Source organism: Magnolia sinica, chromosome 3, assembly GCF_029962835.1.
Source record: "Magnolia sinica isolate HGM2019 chromosome 3, MsV1, whole genome shotgun sequence".
Lineage (NCBI taxonomy): Eukaryota > Viridiplantae > Streptophyta > Magnoliopsida > Magnoliales > Magnoliaceae > Magnolia > Magnolia sinica.
In genome coordinates, this window is record NC_080575.1 from 102944957 (window position 1) to 102965229 (window position 20273).

The following is a 20273-nucleotide window of genomic DNA, read 5'->3' on the forward strand; positions in this document are numbered from 1 at the left end:
CTCCTGCTGTCCTGTCTCGCATCGACAAACTGAGAAGAGATTTAATGTGGTGCGGCAAAGAAAATCATCATGAGTTCCATCTGCTGGATTGACAAGATGTCTATAGGCATTTCCAGGATGGAGGTGCTAGGGTCAAAAACTTGAAGGTTAGGAACAAGGCCCTATTGGGCAAATGGACCTAGAGACTGGGTTCTGAGCCGACAGCTTTATGGAATATAATCACCAAAAACAAATATGGTACATCTCACGGAGGGTGGTGGACCAAGGATTCCACCTCTTATAGAGCCTCCCGCATCTGGAAGGGTATAGTGCGGTCTAAATCCACTGTTGTTCAGAACACTGCCTTCCATTTGGGGAACGGGGCGGCAATCAGATTTTGGGACGGCCTCTGGCTGGGGATAGAAAGTTGAAGGAATGCTTCCCCTCTATTCATCGCCTTGCCGTTAACAAGGACAACATTACAGCCGATTTATTTTCTCAATCCACATCCGAGATAGTGTGGGATATTAGATGCTACAGAAGCCTTCACGACTAGGAGGTCGCCGACTACTCTGCCTTACTCAAGCAGTTATCCAAGGTCTCCCCGATCCAATCTAAGCCGGACAAAATTCTCTGGATAAGAGACAAATCTTCCTGTTTCTCGGTCAAATCTCTCTACGATGCTCTCGCACCTCCTCCCCCCCACACATCCCTCGCCAGCCCGTTTCTCTGGAAGTATCCCGCCCCTCCTAAGTTCCTCTACTTTAGTTGGTTGGCGGCTAAAAAACGGATTCTCACAATAGACAACCTCAGGAAGAAAGGGATGTAGCTTGTAAACATCTGTCTATGCTGCATGGCGAGCGACAAATCAATGGATCACCTCTTCGTCCATTGCCCCTTCGCCACTCTAATTTGTCAGGATTTTTTTCTCGGTTCGGTATCAATCGATGCGTTCCTACTTCTGCCTATTCCTTGCTAGCGTACTGGCATGGGGTTCTAGTTGGGTAAGGTCAAATCTAAGGTCTGGAAGATGGCTATTCTGGCCATATGGTGGGTGATTTGGAAAGAAAAGAACGACAGATGCTTCAACAACTCTCAATCTTCTCCTCTTGTCGTGGGTTCAAGGGCTAAAAGTTTAATTATTGAATGGGCAGCCAATGTTTCTTCTCTTAGGGACTTTAATTTTCTTTTTCTAGGCATGTAATGTCGGCTTCTGCTATCTCAGCAGTTGCCCTCTGTTTTTTATCTCCTCTTCGTTTTAATATATTCTATCGTTACTTTTTTTTTCTTTTTTTTTTTTTAAAGATGGCAGCGTGCGCTCGGCAAAATTACGATGACATTGGAAATAGGAGATTTAACTACTGATGTTGTTTGTCACATGATCAGTGCGGTCACGACATATAATCTTCTATTGGGAAGACCATGGATACATCAGTACGGTATTATACCTTCCACTCTTCATCAATGCTTCAAATACTGTAGGGATGGAATACAGTATAAGGTAATGGCCAATGCAAGACCATACACAGAAGCTGAAGCCTTCTTCGCAGATGCTGGTTATTACGACGGTTTTGCCAGAGGGGAAGAAAAAGAGAATGATGAAAGCAAAACCCTGAAAAATGCTCATGTGAAAACAATAAAAGGAGAATCCGAAAAGGCAGGATCATCTGAAACATCAGAAGCAAAGAAGAAGTTCTATTTTGTGCCAAGACATCTGAGGCAGCTGGGACAACTACCGTTAACATAACTGTCGCCTGAACAGTTGAAAATCCTGCAGTCAAACTATACAATACCATTGCCATATGCTGAAAGGAATAAGCCATTCTTGACCATTCAAGGAAAGTTTCATGTGGAAGCCAATGCAAAATATCCGGAGCCAATTGAATTTTAAGCTTCTTCGGAAGAAAAGACAAAAATGAGGGCTGAGAATAATGTGTATCACGAAGAGCTGACATCTCATGATCTCAAGAAATACAGTCCAGTAAGCAGAAGAATGATGAAAAGGATGGGTTTTGATAATGAAGAACCGACTGGTTTAAATCATGGGAAAGGAATTCAGGTCCCTATTAGAGTCGATCAAAAGAAGAGAGATTTCAAGGATTAGGGGCAGAGTTTTCAGTAAATATGATCACAGTCAATCAGCTATCAGAAGCGGATCTTGAAATAGTCAAACATCCTAAGACAGCTCCGAAGCAGATAGAAGATGGGGGGCAGCCGACGATCGACAGTTTGCAAGAGGTAAATTTGGGCACAAATGAAGAGCCGAGAAATACATTCATAGGCGTTATATTCCTGAACAAGAAGCTGAAGAATATATCCAACTGTTGAAAGAAAATAAAGATGTTTTCGCCTGGACATATGCAGAAATGCCGGCTTTGGAAACTTCAGTGGCAATGCATCGATTAAACATTTCTAAGGATAAAAGACCGATTAAGCAAGCGCAAAGGCGATTTCATCCAGATTTGGTCCCTCTGATAGAGGAAGAAGTGAACAAGCTGATCAAAGTCGGATTTATCAAAGAAGTCAAATATCCCAAGTGGATATCGAATATTGTCCCAGTAAAAAAGAAAAGTGGACAAATCAAGGTGTGCGTAGATTTCAGAGATCTGAATGAGGCTTGCCCAAAGGATGACTTTCCCCTTCCAATAACAGAACTACTGATCGACAATATGACGCAATATGCTGTAATGTCTTTCATGGATAGCTATGCTGGTTATAATCAGATTAGAATGGCACCTGAAGACAGAAGCAACATTGTTTAGAATTTCGCTGGGCGTTTACTGCTACAAACTTATGTCGTTCGGTCTTAAGAATGTTGGTGTAACATACCAAAGGGCGATGCAAAGTATCTTTCAAGATAAGATACACAAGCATGTTGAATATTGTGTTGATGACCTAGTGGTTAGGTCGGGTAATCATCAAGAACATCGCGAGCATTTAGCATCAGTCTTCCATCAGCTCAGAAAAAACCCTACTAAATGCGCTTTTGGAGTATTGTCAGGAAAGTTTCTTGGCTTCGTCATCAGGCACAGAGGTATCAAAATTGACCCAGGGAAAGTTAAGGCCATCCAAGATATGCCACCCTCGAAAACATTGAAGGAGCTGAAGAGCTTGCAAGGGAAACTGGCGTATATTCGTCGCTTTATTTCAAATCTAGCAGGAAGATGTCAACTGTTTTCCCATTTGATGAAGAAAGGAACAAAGTACGTGTGGGATAAAGCCTATCAGAGTGCATTTGATTCAATAAAAGAATTGCTGAGGCAGCCTCCAGTATTGACAGCTCCTATAAAAGGTAAACCACTTATCTTGTATATATCTGCGGCTGAAAACTCGTTGGGAGCCTTGTTAGCACAGGTGAATGAAGATGGAAAAGAAACTGCTCTCTATTATCTGAGTCGAACCATAATGGCGCGGAATGTAACTATTCTCCGATCGAGAAAGAATGTCTGGCGCTGAAACTTTGCAGTACAGAAATTGAGACATTATTGTCTCTCTCATGACATAACTTTAATCTCAAGGGCAGATCCGATAAAATTTTTAATGACAAGGCCGATGGTATCAAGAAGATTGGCCAAATGGATGCTGTTACTTTCGGAATATACAATTACCTATGAGCCGGTAGAAGCAGTGAAAGGACAAGCAGTGGCAGATTTCTTGGCAACGCCTCCCGTAACAGAGAGAGACAATTTGTGATAACTTTCCCAATGAACAGGTAATGATGATTGAACCACAAGACCAATGGCAGATGTATTTTGATGGTGCTTCTCGAGCGGCAGGAGCGGGGGCAGGAATTATTTTCATCAAACCTCAGGGTGATTTATTACCCTATTCTTTCACATTGGGCACCACTTGCACGAACAATGAAGCTGAATATCAAGCTCTCATGATTGAAATGGAAATCGCTCATGAGATGAAAATAAAGATGTTGCAGATTTTTGGAGATTCAAAGTTGATCATAAATCAACTAACGACTGAGTTTGAAATAAGAAAGCAAGAACTTTTGCCATATTGTCGAAAAGCCCAGTAATTGTTGGAACGATTCTGCCAAGTTCAAATCAAGCACGTACTTCGATCTGAGAATGCAAAGGCAGATGCCCAGGCTAGTCTAGTAGCAGCCCCGTCCTGCTCAAATCGAAGTCCACTCCAGGTAACTATAGAAGAGAGGAGATTCTTGCCTTCTTCTGAAGTTATCAATGAAGTAATCGAAGCGCTCCCTATTTCGTGTCTAGAGGTGACAACGGATGATTGGAGACAACCGTTCATATATTATCTCAAATATGATATCTTGCCGGAAGATTTAGCACAAAGACAACAAATCAGGCAGAGATCGAGTAGGTTCGTCATTTTAATGAAATGCCCTACAGAAAATCTTACAATGGGATGCTGCTATGCTGTCTGGATGAACAAGAAGCAAGTCAAATGCTACGAGAAGCTCATTCTGGAGAATGTGGGGCACAAAAGGCTGGACGAAATTTATTTCATCGAATACATTGAATGGGGTATTACTGGCCCACAATGTTCAAAGATGCGATAGATTATACAAAAAGGTGTCATGAATGTCAGATCCACGGAGATGTCGTGCATGTTCCTCCTGAAGATCTCCATCAAACTGTCACTTCTTGGCCTTTTGCCGCATGGGGACTCGATGTCATCGGGCCCATAAATCTGCCTTCATCCAAGGGAAAACAATACATTCTGGCAACAACAGACTATTTCTCCAAGTGGACAGAAGCGATCGCATTGCGCAATGTCAAAGAGAAAGATGTGGTCAATTTCATTCGACATGCGATAATATATCGCCATGGCATCCCGAAGAAGATTGTTACTGATAATGGTACCCCCTTTAAGAACAGAGGCATGGCGAAACTGTGTCAAAAGTTCGGTATCCACCATTCATTTTCGACACCTTACTATCCACCGACAAACGGATTAGCAGAGGCATTTAACAAAACGATTGTGAAAATACTGAAGAAGACGGTGACTGGAAATAAGCGTGACTGGGACGAAAGATTGCAAGAGGCACTATGGGCGTATAGGACCACTCACCGAACGACAAGTGCAACACCATATTTGCTAGTTTATGGCGTAGAGGCAGTCGTGCCGATCGAAACACAAGTCGCGTCGCTCAGAGTAGCAGTGCATCAGTCAATTACAGATGATGAAAATGCAAAAATAAAGCTGAAAGAACTGGACTTACTTGATGAAAAGCGTTTGGCAGCCCAGCAGCGATTACAGTTATATCAAGCAAGAATATCGGTCGCCTTTGATAAATGAGTGAAATATCGCTCTTTCAAGAAAGGGGATATGGTACTAATGTTGAAAAGACCAATAGTGGTGACCCACAGAACAGGGGGCAAGTTTGAGCTTAGATGGGATGGGCCGTACATTATAAGAGAAGTATATTCAAACAGGGCATACAGAGTAGTTGATCAAGATGGGCGGGGTATAAATATACCAGTCAATGCGCGCTTCATCAAGAAATATCATCCTTGAAAATAGTTCCGATTTTGATCTAGAAGATTATCGCCACAATGCTTCTACATCAAAAGGGGGGCAAAGACAAGTGAAGTCATGTTCATATATTCTTTACCAGATGATTGAATAAAGGAGGAATTTCAAATATATCATCAAAGATTACACATCAACGGTTTATTAAAAAGAAAGTAACCATCGTTCGTTGAAATTCGTCAAAATTAGTATAATCACCAGGCTGATATATTATTATTGCGAGCGTAGCACGAATACCGTCAACATTATCAGCAGTGGGTGATATATTGATCAAGACACCTATTATTATTACAACAACAAGGGCAGCTTATCATCATTTAAGGCAGCCTAGCCAAGCCTATACAGCGAACTATACATAAAGCCTATCTCCATCGCCATTCGGGCAACAGTGAGAAGCCAGTGGCCCTAAAAAGCCCGTGAAGGCCATCGTACCCATACCCATGCGGGCAGCGGGTGGAGCCAATGACTGGAAGCCCTAAAGGGCCAAAAAGTCCTCAACGGCCAATCACGAGTAACACCCATGCCGTCTGTATAGCTTTCCGGTAGTGTCACGGGGAACGAATGAAATTGCCCTCCCGTGGATGGGTCCGACCTTGCAGACGAAGAAAATGCGGGCTACAGTGTGTGCTCTTTAGCCATTGTCCATAGATAGGCCAACCATGCATACGACCCCCCAGATTCTTGGCTTGATTTCAGTAGTAACTCATGATGAAGGGCCTAAACCTACTCACTGACGGACTGGCGGCCCTGGATTTGGTACCCCAAAGGTCGCCTTGTGCGCCTCATGAACTCTAGAGAGTTACTGCGGCCAATCCTGTGCATAAATCCAACCGAGTTCACGGCCCCGATAGCTTCACTAGGCCCCTCTGATGGATCGCGGTTTGTGAACTCACCAGGCTGTGAGAAGTTCAGTGAACTCATGAGAGTTACAGAGACTATCACGTGAGACCCGACTCCACTACTCAAGAGTCTAAAAAACTGCATTGCTCCACTACTCGAGAGCTTAAACTGTGTGTGATCATCTAACTAAACTGAAATCTAGTACTGCCCATTAAAACAAAAATCATATAGGGGATCCCATACTGACAGTCATAATATGTTAAGGTTTTTATCTCAATTCTTCATTAAATATCATGTCGAGATTATTGCATAGATGAATATGCTTGAAATGATCCATGATGTAGAAGTTCATGAAAGAACAAAATATCTCAAAAATATCATCATGTCTTCATTAATATATGTTGAAAATCAAAGGAAATTACATGCTAAAAAAAAAAAATACGCAAATGAAATTACATGTTCAAAACTCTTCTGTAATTCCTAATATTCCCATGTACTTTTGCAAATCTTCCTTTAACTGCATTTGGGCTGCGGCAAGGATGATCTTTGCCTGATCAGGAATTCCAGCCAGCTTGTTTTCTAAGGATGCAATCATCTCTTCACTTCTGAGTAGTTCAGATTTCTCAGCATCAACAGATTGGATACTAACCCGTATCTTTTCCTCGATAGTTGATTCCTTCGCGTGATCTTTCAACTCCAGCTGCGAAATTCCCTCTTTTAGGGTAGCAATGCGGTCCTGAATAGCCGTTCTATCATCAGCACAAGCCTTCAGCTGTTCTCGAAGGGTTAATTGTTCCTGATTAAATTCGGAAATAGTAGCAGCGATGAGGGAAGCCTTTTCCTCGGAAAGAGTTGGCTGCTTTCCGTATTCCAAAATCTCGGGTGCAACGGTGACATTTTCCGCTGATGCTAAAGAAATTATTGAATCTCGGAATTTGAAAAGAGAGTCATGAAGGGAGGAAATGTTGATCTTCGCCATCCTTGCAGTGCTTTCTAAGATTTCAATGGCGATATCTAAGTCCGACCATTGTTCAGGATCCTTGAAAATATGAACAATTGCCGACATGGAATTCTTCATTAAAAGCATCTTGTGTGTGGGAATCTTCGCAAAGGACAATAGTTCAGATGCAGTGGCCACAGATTCGGAACTTGCTGCTCCACTATAAGGAGTTCCTGTAATATGAAGAAGAAAAGAACTTAGAATAGTAGTAATAGGGCTAGAAGATGTGGAAATTTCAATAAAGTAATCAATAAATATACCTGCTGCAGAAGTACGACTAACAGGAGGTGGAATTTCCTGAATTGAAGAAGGACCAACTCCCAACATATCAGCAAAAGAAGGCACTCTGACCTCCGTGCTTGAATCTCTTGTAGTTGGAGTTGGCAGATCAGTGGCTTCTACTTGGAAAATAATTTCACAAGCTACCACTTTTGGTGCTACCAAAGGAACCAGAGGAGCCCTCGGTGAAATCACCGGTGCAGTCCGAGAAGGATCCGTAAGAGTATCACCCGTCCTAGCATTAGCAACATAAACACCTGAAATAAAGATATAACAATAATAATGAGATAACTATTGCAAAAATGCGCATATAAATATATATGGAATTAAAAAAATTCCTTACCTGGTGAATATCCATACTCTCCATAATCTAGAGGCTCATCTTCTTCCTCTTCTATTACTGCAAGAGGTTTTTTAGGGATATTGATACTAGGAAGAGTCTCGGAATTTGGCGGGGGATGTTCTTTATCAGTACCTTCTGCCACGACATCTTCCTCCCCATCTATGTCAACTTCTCCTTCTTCAAAATCATCATCACTTTCATCATCTTCATCATCTCCATATTCAATAGAAGCGGTACCCTCTGATGAAGAGGCCGAGCTTTCATCCCTCAAGTTTTCTTCATCGAATTCTTCAATCATGACTTGTTTTCCTTTAAAAAGAGGAGCTCGACTACTTTCTGGTTGAGAGTCTTTGCTAATTGGAACTGAAGGGGATGGGGAAGAATGGCTACTCATTTCTTGAGGAACAGATGGCGATGCTTGCAAGCGCGCTGGAGACCTGGTCATGGGAGATGATGAACCAGAACGAGTAGGCTGTGAAGGAGGAGTCGGTTCGTCTTGAGACGCAACAGTGTTTGCCGGAATAGGAGAAGATGTTCCTTCAGCATCATCTGTACCCGGCCAACAAAGTCACGAGGGACTTGTTCGAATTCCGTCAAGACTCCATGAGCAATCCAGCCTTCCAAAGTATCGATGGCCTTCTTTTCATGGATTGGATCTTCTAAAGATATTTTTCTGCAAATTTGGCCGTGAAAAGGTGTGTGCCTCTTCTCTGATATATAGCCAATCCCGTCTTCAAGTTTCCTACCTCTTAGCCTAGGCAAGGGAAGCCAGATGGGTTCATCTACTGGCAAACGATTGTTGACCAAGTATGATTGGTGATCCCACCATCGCATCCAGCTGTAAGAGGCACGAACTATACGATTGCAACTGGGGATTATGAAGGTAGAATCAACACGACCGCCTAGTAGCTGTTTCCATATCATGGCCCAATTATAAGGACCAGTGCCATAGCCGCGCATTCTTCTGGTGACTAATCCGCAGTCTTCTGGAACGGCCTGATCATAACCGAACTGACGAGCAAAGCGACTGGGATAGTATGGTTCTCTCCAAAACTCCGTTCCTTCCCGCAGTGGCAAGCTGCAGGAGCGTATAGAGAGGAAGAATGCCCTCTCCTACAGTGAGTGTTGCTTTGTCCACCATGTCAGTGTCTTCGGTGTAGCGGTAGAGGCAGAATTGAAAGAAATCAACTTGATCAGTGTCCCGAATCTTGTTGGCAACCCAGTTGTATGATCTTTTTGCCATGGCCCTTTGTTGAAAAAACCAAAGTGGAAGGTGAGAAGGATGAACATATGCCTTCTCCGGCGCTTCAAAAGTCCAAGAAAAATAGACCCCCATCCAGCCAGTTATATAATGCCATGGGGTGTGCGCTGAGGAAACTCCAATAGTAGGATTCTTGACATGAGTAGTTACTTCCCCAAGGGCTCTATAAATAGAACATAACACTGGAGGTGCGAGTGAATACTTGTGACCTTCTGCCAAAGCACCAGCAACGGCAAAGACTGTGGGGCGAATAGCATCTGCCCATTTTGAGTTTGGAAGTACTACAATGCTTAGCCAATAGGCTAAGAAGCCCGCGAGCTACCCATATAAGTTGTATTATGCTCTCTCCTTCATGTTGTGGTGAAGCTCCGTTAGCTCTCGAGAATTACAATCGCGGAATCTGCAGGGAAAAGTAAAAGGTGAGTGTGAGGAAATGTATAATTAAAGAAAAACAGTTGATTCCTGACTTAAAAATACCTAAGGGCCCTGGAAAAATGAGCAAGCCATTGTAGAGGAGAAAGCTTGTGAATATTTGGAAATTTCGACATTTCCCTGAAGAGTTCGATAGTGGTTTCAAAGATGGAAGGCTTGCGGTCAAGAGAAGAAACAAAGGCCAAATCTTTGTTAGATGGGACGAATTCATCGTAAAACTTCCCTGTCAGTGGAAGGCCCGCTATCCGATGGAGGTCCCAAAGTGTGATGCTCATCTCACCTACTGGCAAATGAAAGGAGTTGGTAGTGGGAGACCAGTAGTCGAGGAAGCCTTTTATTATAGTCGGCTCTTTGTAGAAGTATTGGGACGTAACTTCTATAGCATTATACAGGCCTATCTTAGCAAGCATACCCGTGTGTTTATGCAAGACGGCTTCCGCACAGTCCGAATAACAACGTCGTGAAGTTAGGAGACCCGCCATTTGGAATTCTTCGGGTCCCCAAAGCTGCTCACGATCTCGGAAACGTTGCTGGACCATTTCGTAGTAGTATGTGGGGAATAGATTGTGAGAAGGGGTGAGGAAAATCATTGGGTAGACCTCGCCAATGCATTGCCTCGGCTTATGCGCTAGCAAGATCCCTTCAAGAATGTGCGGTTCTTTCGACGACCAAGAAGAGGTGTACATCAGTTTCTCTCCTTCTATGTGGTCTCTTGGCTCACAGTCGAGTATAGATTGATGGCGATGAAGGCTGAGAGGAATTATGGTCATAGTGTGGGTTATCAAATTTCATGATACCCTCGATTACTCGGACCATTTCCCATGAATTCTGGAGCTTCTCCTTGTTATGCTCCTTGATCTTCTCCTCAAACTCTTTGGCCTTGTTGCGGCGAATTTTCTTTGGTCGAGAAGCAGGAGGTGTATCCTCTCGAGCGGGAGGTCTCTGGCTGTCAGCATGAATGTGAGCGGTTGATTTTAGCCATTCATCCCAATCATACTCACGACCGTGCTTTGGAGGTCGTTATATGTCTCCCATTGAGATTGCTCGATGAATGGGAGAGGGTAATGAGGAACTACGGTCAGTAAAGTTGAAGGTTGGGAGCACGGGCTCCTTAAAATAAGAAGGATGGTGGGTGGTGGTTTTTGTGCGCTTTGGTTGTGGTTGATCTGAGGAAGGGGAAGGATGGAAAGAAGATGGATCTGGCAACTCTTGGTGAGAGGGTTGCTCAGTCGGTGGGTCTACAGCACGATATGTTCGCTTAATGCGGGCCATTGTGAAAACAAGGTTTCAAGTCCTAAGGATATTTGAGAAAGAAAAAGTTAAGTATGGAAAAATTTCTCTAAGTGTTGGTTGCGCGGACTCGCGCAATCAAAGTCCTTTGCGCGGAGTAGTGCAACGGTCAGAAACCTTGCACGAACAGAAAACCTGTTGCACGGGTTTGCACAAACAACGTTGTTTGCGCAGAGATGAAGCGGAAAAACAAGGGTTCGTTACAAGTACGGTGAATGGGGAATGAGCTGAAGATCGGAGTATTTATAATGAATAGAGCTGAGTGCGGTACATGGGTGTCGGCTGCGCGGGTCCGCGCAAACCCTTTCAAGAGTAAAAATTGATCCTTGTTCTTTGATTTATTGGGAAACAAAGAAAGGATCAAGGGAGCATCTGTTTAGGCATAAAAAAGGAGAGAGAATTGAAGAAAATGAGATTGAAAAGTCAAAAGAGGAAGGAAACAGAAAAAGAAGAACAAGTATTTTAAGAAAGGTTTGCGCAGGGTCGCGCAACCAATAAACCAATTGCGCGGGGTCGCGCAGCTGATTTTTGGGCTTATTGGTCATGAATGATCAGAATCAATGAAAGGTGGGTCCCTTGGCACCAAGATCGAGATTTCGCACATGTGGAGGCCTATAAATACCCCATTCCCCCTACATTTGGGACATCGAAGATTTTGAGAGAAGTGCAGAGCAGCAGAGAAGACTAAAGGTAGGACCGAAGAGAAGTCTATGGTTTGCGCAGACCCACGCAAACCATGTTGGTTGAGCGGGTATGCCCAACTAGACTGTCATGTAGTCTATAATGATGAAAGGTTGAAATGCTGCCGGAATGATTAGGCTCCAATTCCCCTTTTGTCCAAGCTTCAAAAAGAGAAATCAGTTGATGGGATCTACATCATATTCCTCTTAAAGAGATGATCAAATCACGAGTCGAAGTGCTGTCGAATTTGACATCCGGCTTGGACATTTGAACTTTGTCAATTTTTGTATTCTAGATAATTTATCTTAGAATCAAGGGACCCTGAGGATGTAAATGAACTCAAAAGTAATAATACAATGATTGCTCTTGATATACTCTTTCTCTGTTATATTAGAATAAGATAATCTCCCAAATCAAAATGCATTTGTTTTCTTGTCGAAACATTAGTTTCAAGTTACAAGAAGCAGATTTATCTTTTGCATTACAAATATATTACCTTCATTACCACCTGCGGCTGGAGCAGGTGCTTGCTTGGGTTGATGCTGTTGTTGCGGGTGCTGCTGCTGTTGATATTGATATTGTTGCTTTGGCTGCTCTGTATATGATGGAGCTTGGTACCTAATAACACAAACAAATTTCCCATTAGCTTATAATTCTTTAAAATATTGCCACAACACTATCAAGTAAACCTCGTGAGTTGTGCCCATCCAAGTCAATGGACATGCTTCAAAGAGTGTGAATTTACCCAGGAGAATTCTTGTTTTGCTCTCTGGTTGACAAGGAGATTGAAATCATTGAAACATGGCGAGTCATCTCCAAACTGCATGAAACGTATGGTTTGGTAGAAATAAAAATGAGAAACTGTGCTTATGCTTTGAACTATTAAGAAAAGAAAGAAAGAAGATCAAGTCGGAGACTTACGGTACTAGGCCCTCTTCTATGGGTTCCCATACATCAGTTATGCTCGTTGAACTGATGGTGGTATCTTGATGCAAACCAGGAATCCTCTTCTGCATTTTTTTAATGTTAAATAGGTCATGATGTCTGATCAGGTTCCCAAAAAGAAAAAAAAAATAATGAAAGTAGAAAACAGACCTTTATAATTTCAGCAATGGCCACTGTCTTGCTGATTGCCTGGCCCATTGCCTTGAGAACAATCTCTCTTACCCGTTTCTCCTGCATAGAGTGCCACCAGATTAATAGATAGAATGGCAAAAACGTGTACAGTCTTATTTGCAAGAAGCAATAAAATCCAATCATCGAATTGATACAGCATCACAAGAACCAAACAAACATGAAAGGAGAAACCCATATTGCACAAGAGGAAGCACAAATTAAAAAGGTATGAGCAGTGTTCGAAATATCGGTATCGCACAATGTATCGCACCCTTGGGATACAGATACGTATCGGTTATCGCACGGGATATATCGTTTGTATCACATAGTTTATCGCACTTTTTGGAAAACATGGGGAAATATTAGCAAAATGGTTGAATTTTTTTATAAAACTTTGGGGATTATTTAAAAAGACCTTAATGCACACTTTTAAATCATAAAATATCAAAAAAAAAGTGCACATAATAAATTTCCTTTGTATAAGGTACCAAGTTATGCGTTATCTTATTAAACTAAGGTAAATATAATTAAATATGATGCATCCCATTTATAAATCCAAAGCTGCTAATTTTAAGGGTTTATAACAAAATTGAAGTAAATCCAAAGCTCAAGTGGACCATTACACAGGAAACAGTGTGAAATAATGATTTCCACCGTTGAAACCTTCCTAGGGTCCAAAGTAATTTTTATTTGTCATCCAACCTGTTCATAAGATGACAAAGACATGGATGAAGAGAAACGACAAACATCAGCTTGATCCAAAACTTCTTTGGCCTCCAAAAAATTTTCAATGGTAAAGGTTCAATCAAAATGTTTCCTGTGGTGTGGTCCAGTTGAGATTTTAATTTGCTTCATTTTTGGTATCTAGCCATAAAATTATCTTTTAACATGGATTAACGGAGTGGATAAAATAAAAAAATAACAGTGGACCCCACACAGTTTACTCAGTACGCAATCCGCTTCCGTAGTACACGTTGTACAAACAGTTCAAAGCAGATCATAGTTACATGGCCCCACCAATAATGTATTTATTATATCCACACCGTTCATCCATTTGGAGAGATCATTTTAGACCACGAATCCAAAAATGAGTGACATCCAACCCTCAATTGGACCACACCACAAATAGCAGTGAGGACAATGATTCTCACCGTTATAACATTCGTAGGGTCCACCATAATGTTTGTTTTCCATCCAATCTGTTCATGAGGTCACAAAGCCCTTGATGAATAGGAAAAACAAATATCATACGATCCAAAACTTTTGCGACCCCAAAAGGGTTTCAATGGTGGACGTTCAATATCCCGCTGCTTTTTTACAGTGTGGTCCACTTGATCTTTGGATCTGTCTTATTTTTCGCATAAAGCCTTACGAGGAGCTCGCCAAATGGACGAACGGTTTGGATATAATATATACCTCATGATGGGACCCACATAACTTGGTGACGTCAACACGTCGGTGACGTGCGATGCACCACCCGTCCGCTTCTTCTGCAAAAGGGCTCGGGGCCCTTTTTTTTCTAAGCAGAGAGGGTTCCGGACGCCGGAACCCTAAAATCTCTCCCAAATCCCGACTATTTCGACAATTTCGGCGGATTTCGCGGCCAAATCTCTCCAAATCAGAGGCTTCGATTCAAATGGCCCATCAAACACAGCTTCCGATCAAGCGATCTTCTTTACAGGTACCGAAATCTACCATTAAAAGTTTTTCTTTTTTCTTTTCTTTTCTTTTTTCATTTTTTTCGGATAATAATCGACGATAATATCGGCCGATATCAGAAGTTTTGGATTTTCGGTATCTTCCGGGGGTTGTCGGAGGAGTTTCGTCTCGCTAGGGCCCAATACCGATAATATCGGCCGATATATCGGCCGATAGTATCGATATTTCGAACACTGGGTATGAGTGGTCATTATCATCTCGTATCAGAAATCAATACAAGTTCACCAACTTTAGAATGTTGTAGGCTTATAGAAAAATAGCATATATGTATTTTACAAATGCAATCCAACAACACTTATCCAAATCTTTGTCATTGGGTTTACCATCTTCAATACCAGCAACAGGCTCCCATGGCAGCTTAAGTAATGCTGGCCAGGGTATAGTTGCAGGAATCTTCTAAATTGCCACTTTGAAAAGCATTGATTCATAGACACCTTTTCTACCTTTTCTTTTTTCATTCAGAGTCTAACTTCTCATAGCATCTGCCAAGGGGCAGAGTGAATCACGAACCTTCTCATATCACACGCAGGCTAGGATTACCTGTACTGCCACCAGCAAATGCGGGCTTAATACAATCCACTGAGATGTGTCCATAAACCATCTCCATTCCCAAAATAAAGCCATCATACTCATAATCCAAGGTGGGTCCCTTGCTAGGGAAGGGTCCTTAGGTTAGCCTTGCATCTTGGGGATAGCATTTATCATTGAAGTTTGGGCATAGCCTCCCTTTGTTGTAGAATGCATGCAGTCTCTTCTTTCTCATTAATAAAATTTATGTAACTGATCAAAAAGAAGAAAAACTCCAACTCAGCACAAACTTTGAAGAGCAGAACCTGTTAGGGTGTGGTTTGTGTAGGTACCTGACTTTTAGTAGTGCCAATCGGAGAAGACATCCATGCCAATAAAAATAGCTAGAAAAGGAACAAGTTGGACAAGGAGGGTGCGGCATCCAAATGCCAGATAGGGTAGTCTTTAACTTCACATTTGGGTAAGCAGACTGAAGATTTAAGTTATGGGAACTCTTGCAAAGTCCTTTCTCCAAGGGCTTAGTGTTCTCCAAACACACAAGAAAATCATTCAATGGAGGTCATATTCTAAAATTCCATTATTGTCACTCAAAAAGGAAAACCCAACACCTAGCCTTTTGGCCATTTTGTACTTTCTTTCAAGACCAAGAGTAGAGATCTAAATCAAAGGATTTATGACTGGAGTCTTGCAGAAAATGATCCTCTTAGGAAGAGAAACATAACACAATGTCCACAACCCAGCCTCAAGGAACTTCCCACAACAGTATCGATCATTACTGAAGTTACTGGACTAAAATGAAAATCTCACAGTAGTAACTGAGTCCTTGAGGAGCACCGCAAAGAAGAAACTAATAGACATGAACAGTTTCAGCAGACCCTTATGCTCGGTAGGTTCCACCAAGTCCTTGAAAGATGCTGAAAAATTTGTTTTCATCCATAAATTGTTCAATGAGAGCAAATAGTTACCCTCAGATAAAGAGTTTTGTTTAGGCAATTGAAGAAAATAGTTCCCCAGGTGCAAGATAAGGGAAATAGACGAAAGGCACCCCTGAATCAATCCAATCGAGCACTTGCAGCTCCCACAAACAATTCCTTAACCACAACACAAAACAAGGTGACAACAAAACATAATACCAGCATTTTATTTAGACTCAATACACCAACATTCCTAGGATCCAAAGCAGGATCAACTTACACGAGCTTAAATACAAAGCCTAAATCCCACGTTTCACGTTACAACATTGAGTCAGTTGTTGGCTCGCAGCTCTTTTTGAGATCGAAAGGCCCCCTCTACTATTTGGTTCATATTCCATCTTAACATCTTAACTTGTTTTATGCATTTGATCTAACATTAACTCATGTGCCCTTCACAATTCCCTAATCCTAAGGCTAAGGGTGGTTTCTAACCTTTTTTTTTCCTCTTGAATATTCTCTATCACTCCAACCTTAAGGTCCTGCATCAGCAGTAACCTTGATATTTCAAGATCTCAATCCTCCTTGGTGGCCTGCTTCTAGGAATTGGTTGTGATTTATTACTCTTCTCCATATTTCACCAGATTATGCCCCTGTTTACAAGGTTTATGATGTGCTGGCATTTACAACCAAAATTGGACTTAGAAGCTCATTGTTATTTCCAATTGTTCTCATCTTCTACCGCAAAATTGGATTCATTCATCAACTTTGTTCTACCTTATCTTGCAAGTTGTCAGAGCCATTGCAAATTTGTGTCTAGTGAGAATTGTTATAGTTCTTCATGAGATCTCATTCTAAAGAACGTACATGGTTGGACCCTAGATAACCATTCCAAAAAAAAAGGGAGAGAAAAAAGGGTGGGACCCCAGATAAACAAAAGTACCTAGTTGAAAGTCCAAAAGCAAGCATTTGAATCAAGGTATTCCGTAATGGTAATGGTGGCCGTAACGACCACCACCATACGGGTCATAACGGTCTCTTTTTTTATTGAAAAAGAAAAAATGAAAAACCTGTATCTACCCCTTAACGGCCTTTATGGGGGCGTTAACGGCAATTAAGGGTTATTTTTTTTCCATAACAGCTATTAAGACCCCGTAACATGTAACGGTTGCCACTATTATCTTTATGAAACGGTCATTACAACACACCGTGATTTGAATACCATCGGCAAACCATGGATATGCCCATTGCCTACCTAACTCAATATGCCAATGATGCTTTTTTATGGGGTCCATATACAATATCCCAATGAACTGCACCTTGTAAATATTATTCTGGATACACACACATACATACAAAGAACAGGGAAAGACACTACTCATTGGACCATGTCTTGTTCTGTACATAGAATTACAGAATATCCATGTCCTGACAGCAATGCATAAATCCTCTCAAGGCAGACATTAGAAGACCATAGATGACACAATAATAAAGGAAGCAAGATGGCCCTTGTTACGATGGGAGAATGCAAACAGAAACAGAGACAGGCATTTTCCATATACTAACACAAATCAGATAGCTAAGGCTATTTACTACGACTCATAGACACAACATATATTTGTGGAACGAAATAGCATATATTTATCAGATGGAAGATAACTGCCCACGTTAAAGAAGAGGATTGATCCAATGCAGCATAGCACTAAATACTTATATTTTCTTAATGAAATAGCATATTTAACGGACGGAAGAGAACCACCCATATTAAAATGGATTAATCCAATGCTACCCTTGCATTGTTTATAGGGTTTCTAGTTGCACAGAGACCTGGACAGTCCAATCAATTGATCTTTTCTGCCCAATTGATCCAGCACGTTTTCATTGGCCACCATGCAAAAATCACACCAATTAGATAATTTGATCCGTCTGTAGGTTGGCCTTCTTTTTATAGCCACCAATTTGAAAGCCATGGGCAGGCTAGTTAGGTTCATCTGATAAAAGTTACTCTTTAGAACGAAAAGAGATCCATGATGAGACCCAACAGATAGATTATTCAAATTATCCGTTTGATGCACTTTCTATAAATAATCTTAACCACCCAATTTACAGGCCATTGATTGAATTTTTATAATCTCCCAACCGGTGTGATTTCTGCATGGAAACCTATAAAACGTGTGCTAGATTGCAAAACTTCAATGCAGTGGGCTGGGTGTGACACCTGACTCCGACATTTTTTCTTTTCCCTATTCAAAAGAGAAAAGCATGCTAGACCTAATTGACAGACCGGGTTGGTTGATTGACTGTCCAAATGCCCTGCTGCAACTAGGAGCACAATAACTCATGCTTCTCCAAGAGCAGTGCATGTTTGAGAAATTATGATTATAAACTTATGCCTAACATTTTAATGGCGGTAAAGCACTGATCACACCATGTCTATGAACGTACACACACACACAAACACACACAAAAAAGAGCGAGAAAGCTTGAATTCTTGCAAGTATGAATCCAGTAACATATACATACATAGATATTCGATTAACCTATCTATACCCAATCATGGGAAGAAAATTTTAACAAATAGATAGAGAGAGAGAGAGAGGACAATCTAAGAAAACCAGATCTCTACACTACAAGAGCGACGGGGAGAGAGGGGGAGAGAGAGAGAGAGAGATGCCTGAAGGAGGGAGGTAGCATAGCTGATGTAATTCCTAATGAGGCCTTGTGTGGTGATTCGGATCTCGTTCTCATTAATCGCAGTTTCCGGCCTCGGCTTCTCCACTCTCTGATATCTGTCCATTCCTTTCTCTCTCCTCTTCGATTTCTGATAACTGGATTTCTCTTTCTTCTTTCAGCGCTGCTGCTGCTGCTTCTTCTTCTTCTTCTTCTTGTATTTGCAGTCGGATTGGAAAGAGTGGCGAGAGAAGATGAAAGAAATAGAAATTACAGAGATCTCTAAAACCCTAGCCAGCTAAAACCTCTCCTCCTCCTTTTATTCTTTTTATTTTTTATTTATTTTTCTTTCCTTTATTTTTTTAACAGAGGGGAAAACAAATTAAGAGGGTTTGTGGATTAGGGCACATTTCTGCACACACAAAAACAAAACAAAAAAAAAAATAGAAAAGGCAGCAAAACCCACGACTAAAAAAGAAAGGGATGTGTATCAGGAGTTCGCTTTTCTGTGTCGCGATTCAGCAAACCAGCATTCGTCGCCTACATGGGCCCATATGTAGCGATGAAATTGATGATCAGAACCGACTATATTTCGATCAGTGCTTAATTAATACATCTAGTTCATATATTAATCTGAAATAGATCTTTCACCGATTGATTTTGAGGATGAATTTCAATACGTTGAGATGAAGTCTTCCAGAGGTGTCACCGGTTCATCTGTAATTTTCTTAGTGTCGACCGTCTAGACTAGTGCCATAAACTCAGATAGTTTTGATCATTGGACCATCTCTATAAGTGGGCCACACGTAGCTATGCATAGAATGCAAACTCATCGACGGCATAGGGGTTAAAGTACTGTGGTGGGGGGTGTCGACTACGTACCCGCTGATGTGTACCTGCGTTAATGGGTCATCGTTCAATCAGGACGTGGATTGCGTACGACCCATCCTAGCTCCGCACATGCTGTGGCTCTGAGGGGCCCACCGTGATATATGGCTTTATCAACACCGTCCATCCATTTTTCCATATCATTTTAAAGGACAAATCCAAAAATGAGGTAAATCCAAGACTCAAATGAACCACACCATTTGAAGCAGTGGTGATAATGAAACCCACCGTCGAAACATTACTATGTCCAATCATGACGTTTATTTGAAATCTAACGACCAAAGGAAAACACAAATATCAGCTTGATTCAAAACTTGTGCGGCTCCCAATAAGTTTTGAGTGGTGGGTGTGAAATCTCAGTTTTGTGGTCCACTTGATTATTGGATCTGCCTAAAAATGATATGGCAAAAAGAATGGAAGGTGTGGATAAACCCGTACAGTAAGGTGGGCTCCTCACTGCCCCAGCCTGTGTAGAACTGGAGGGCAGGGGTAGTGCCTAATCCGCATCCGTTCATTCAGGACAGATGGAGATGGACGCCAGTTTCCTTCAACTGAGTTCGTGCAGCACAAAGCCCTGTGTGGCCCACTGTCATGTGCGTGTGAAGTTCACCCGTCCATCAGGAACTCCAGCTTATATTAGGATGAGAGTCCAAAAATAAAGCAGATACAAGACCCAAGTGGGCCACACCACTGAAAGTAGTGGATATGAACCATCATGGGCTAACCATGATGCTTCTTCGACATATGATTCCCACTGAGGATGAAGGGACAACATAAATATCAGGCTAATCCCAAACTACTGTGCCCCAATGAGGTTTTAGTGGTCAG

General features: G+C 41.7%; 1 protein-coding gene across 2 annotated transcripts in view; it reads right to left on the minus strand.

Annotated features, from left to right (window-relative positions):
• Positions 1 to 18994, minus strand: part of LOC131240481 (uncharacterized) — a 32744-nt gene extending 13750 nt beyond the window's left edge. Inside the window, exons 1-5 of one of the 2 annotated variants that reach the window (XM_058238738.1) lie at positions 18562 to 18994; positions 12709 to 12789; positions 12535 to 12623; positions 12359 to 12433; positions 12110 to 12231 (exon numbers count right to left, since the gene is read on the minus strand). In XM_058238738.1, coding sequence (XP_058094721.1) covers positions 12110 to 12231; positions 12359 to 12433; positions 12535 to 12623; positions 12709 to 12789; positions 18562 to 18684 — 490 coding nt within the window. In that variant the 5' untranslated portion in view covers positions 18685 to 18994. The remainder of the gene's footprint in view (positions 1 to 12109; positions 12232 to 12358; positions 12434 to 12534; positions 12624 to 12708; positions 12790 to 18561) is intronic. The other variant, XM_058238737.1, reaches the window with a different exon arrangement.
• Between the last annotated feature and the right edge of the window lie 1279 nt (positions 18995 to 20273).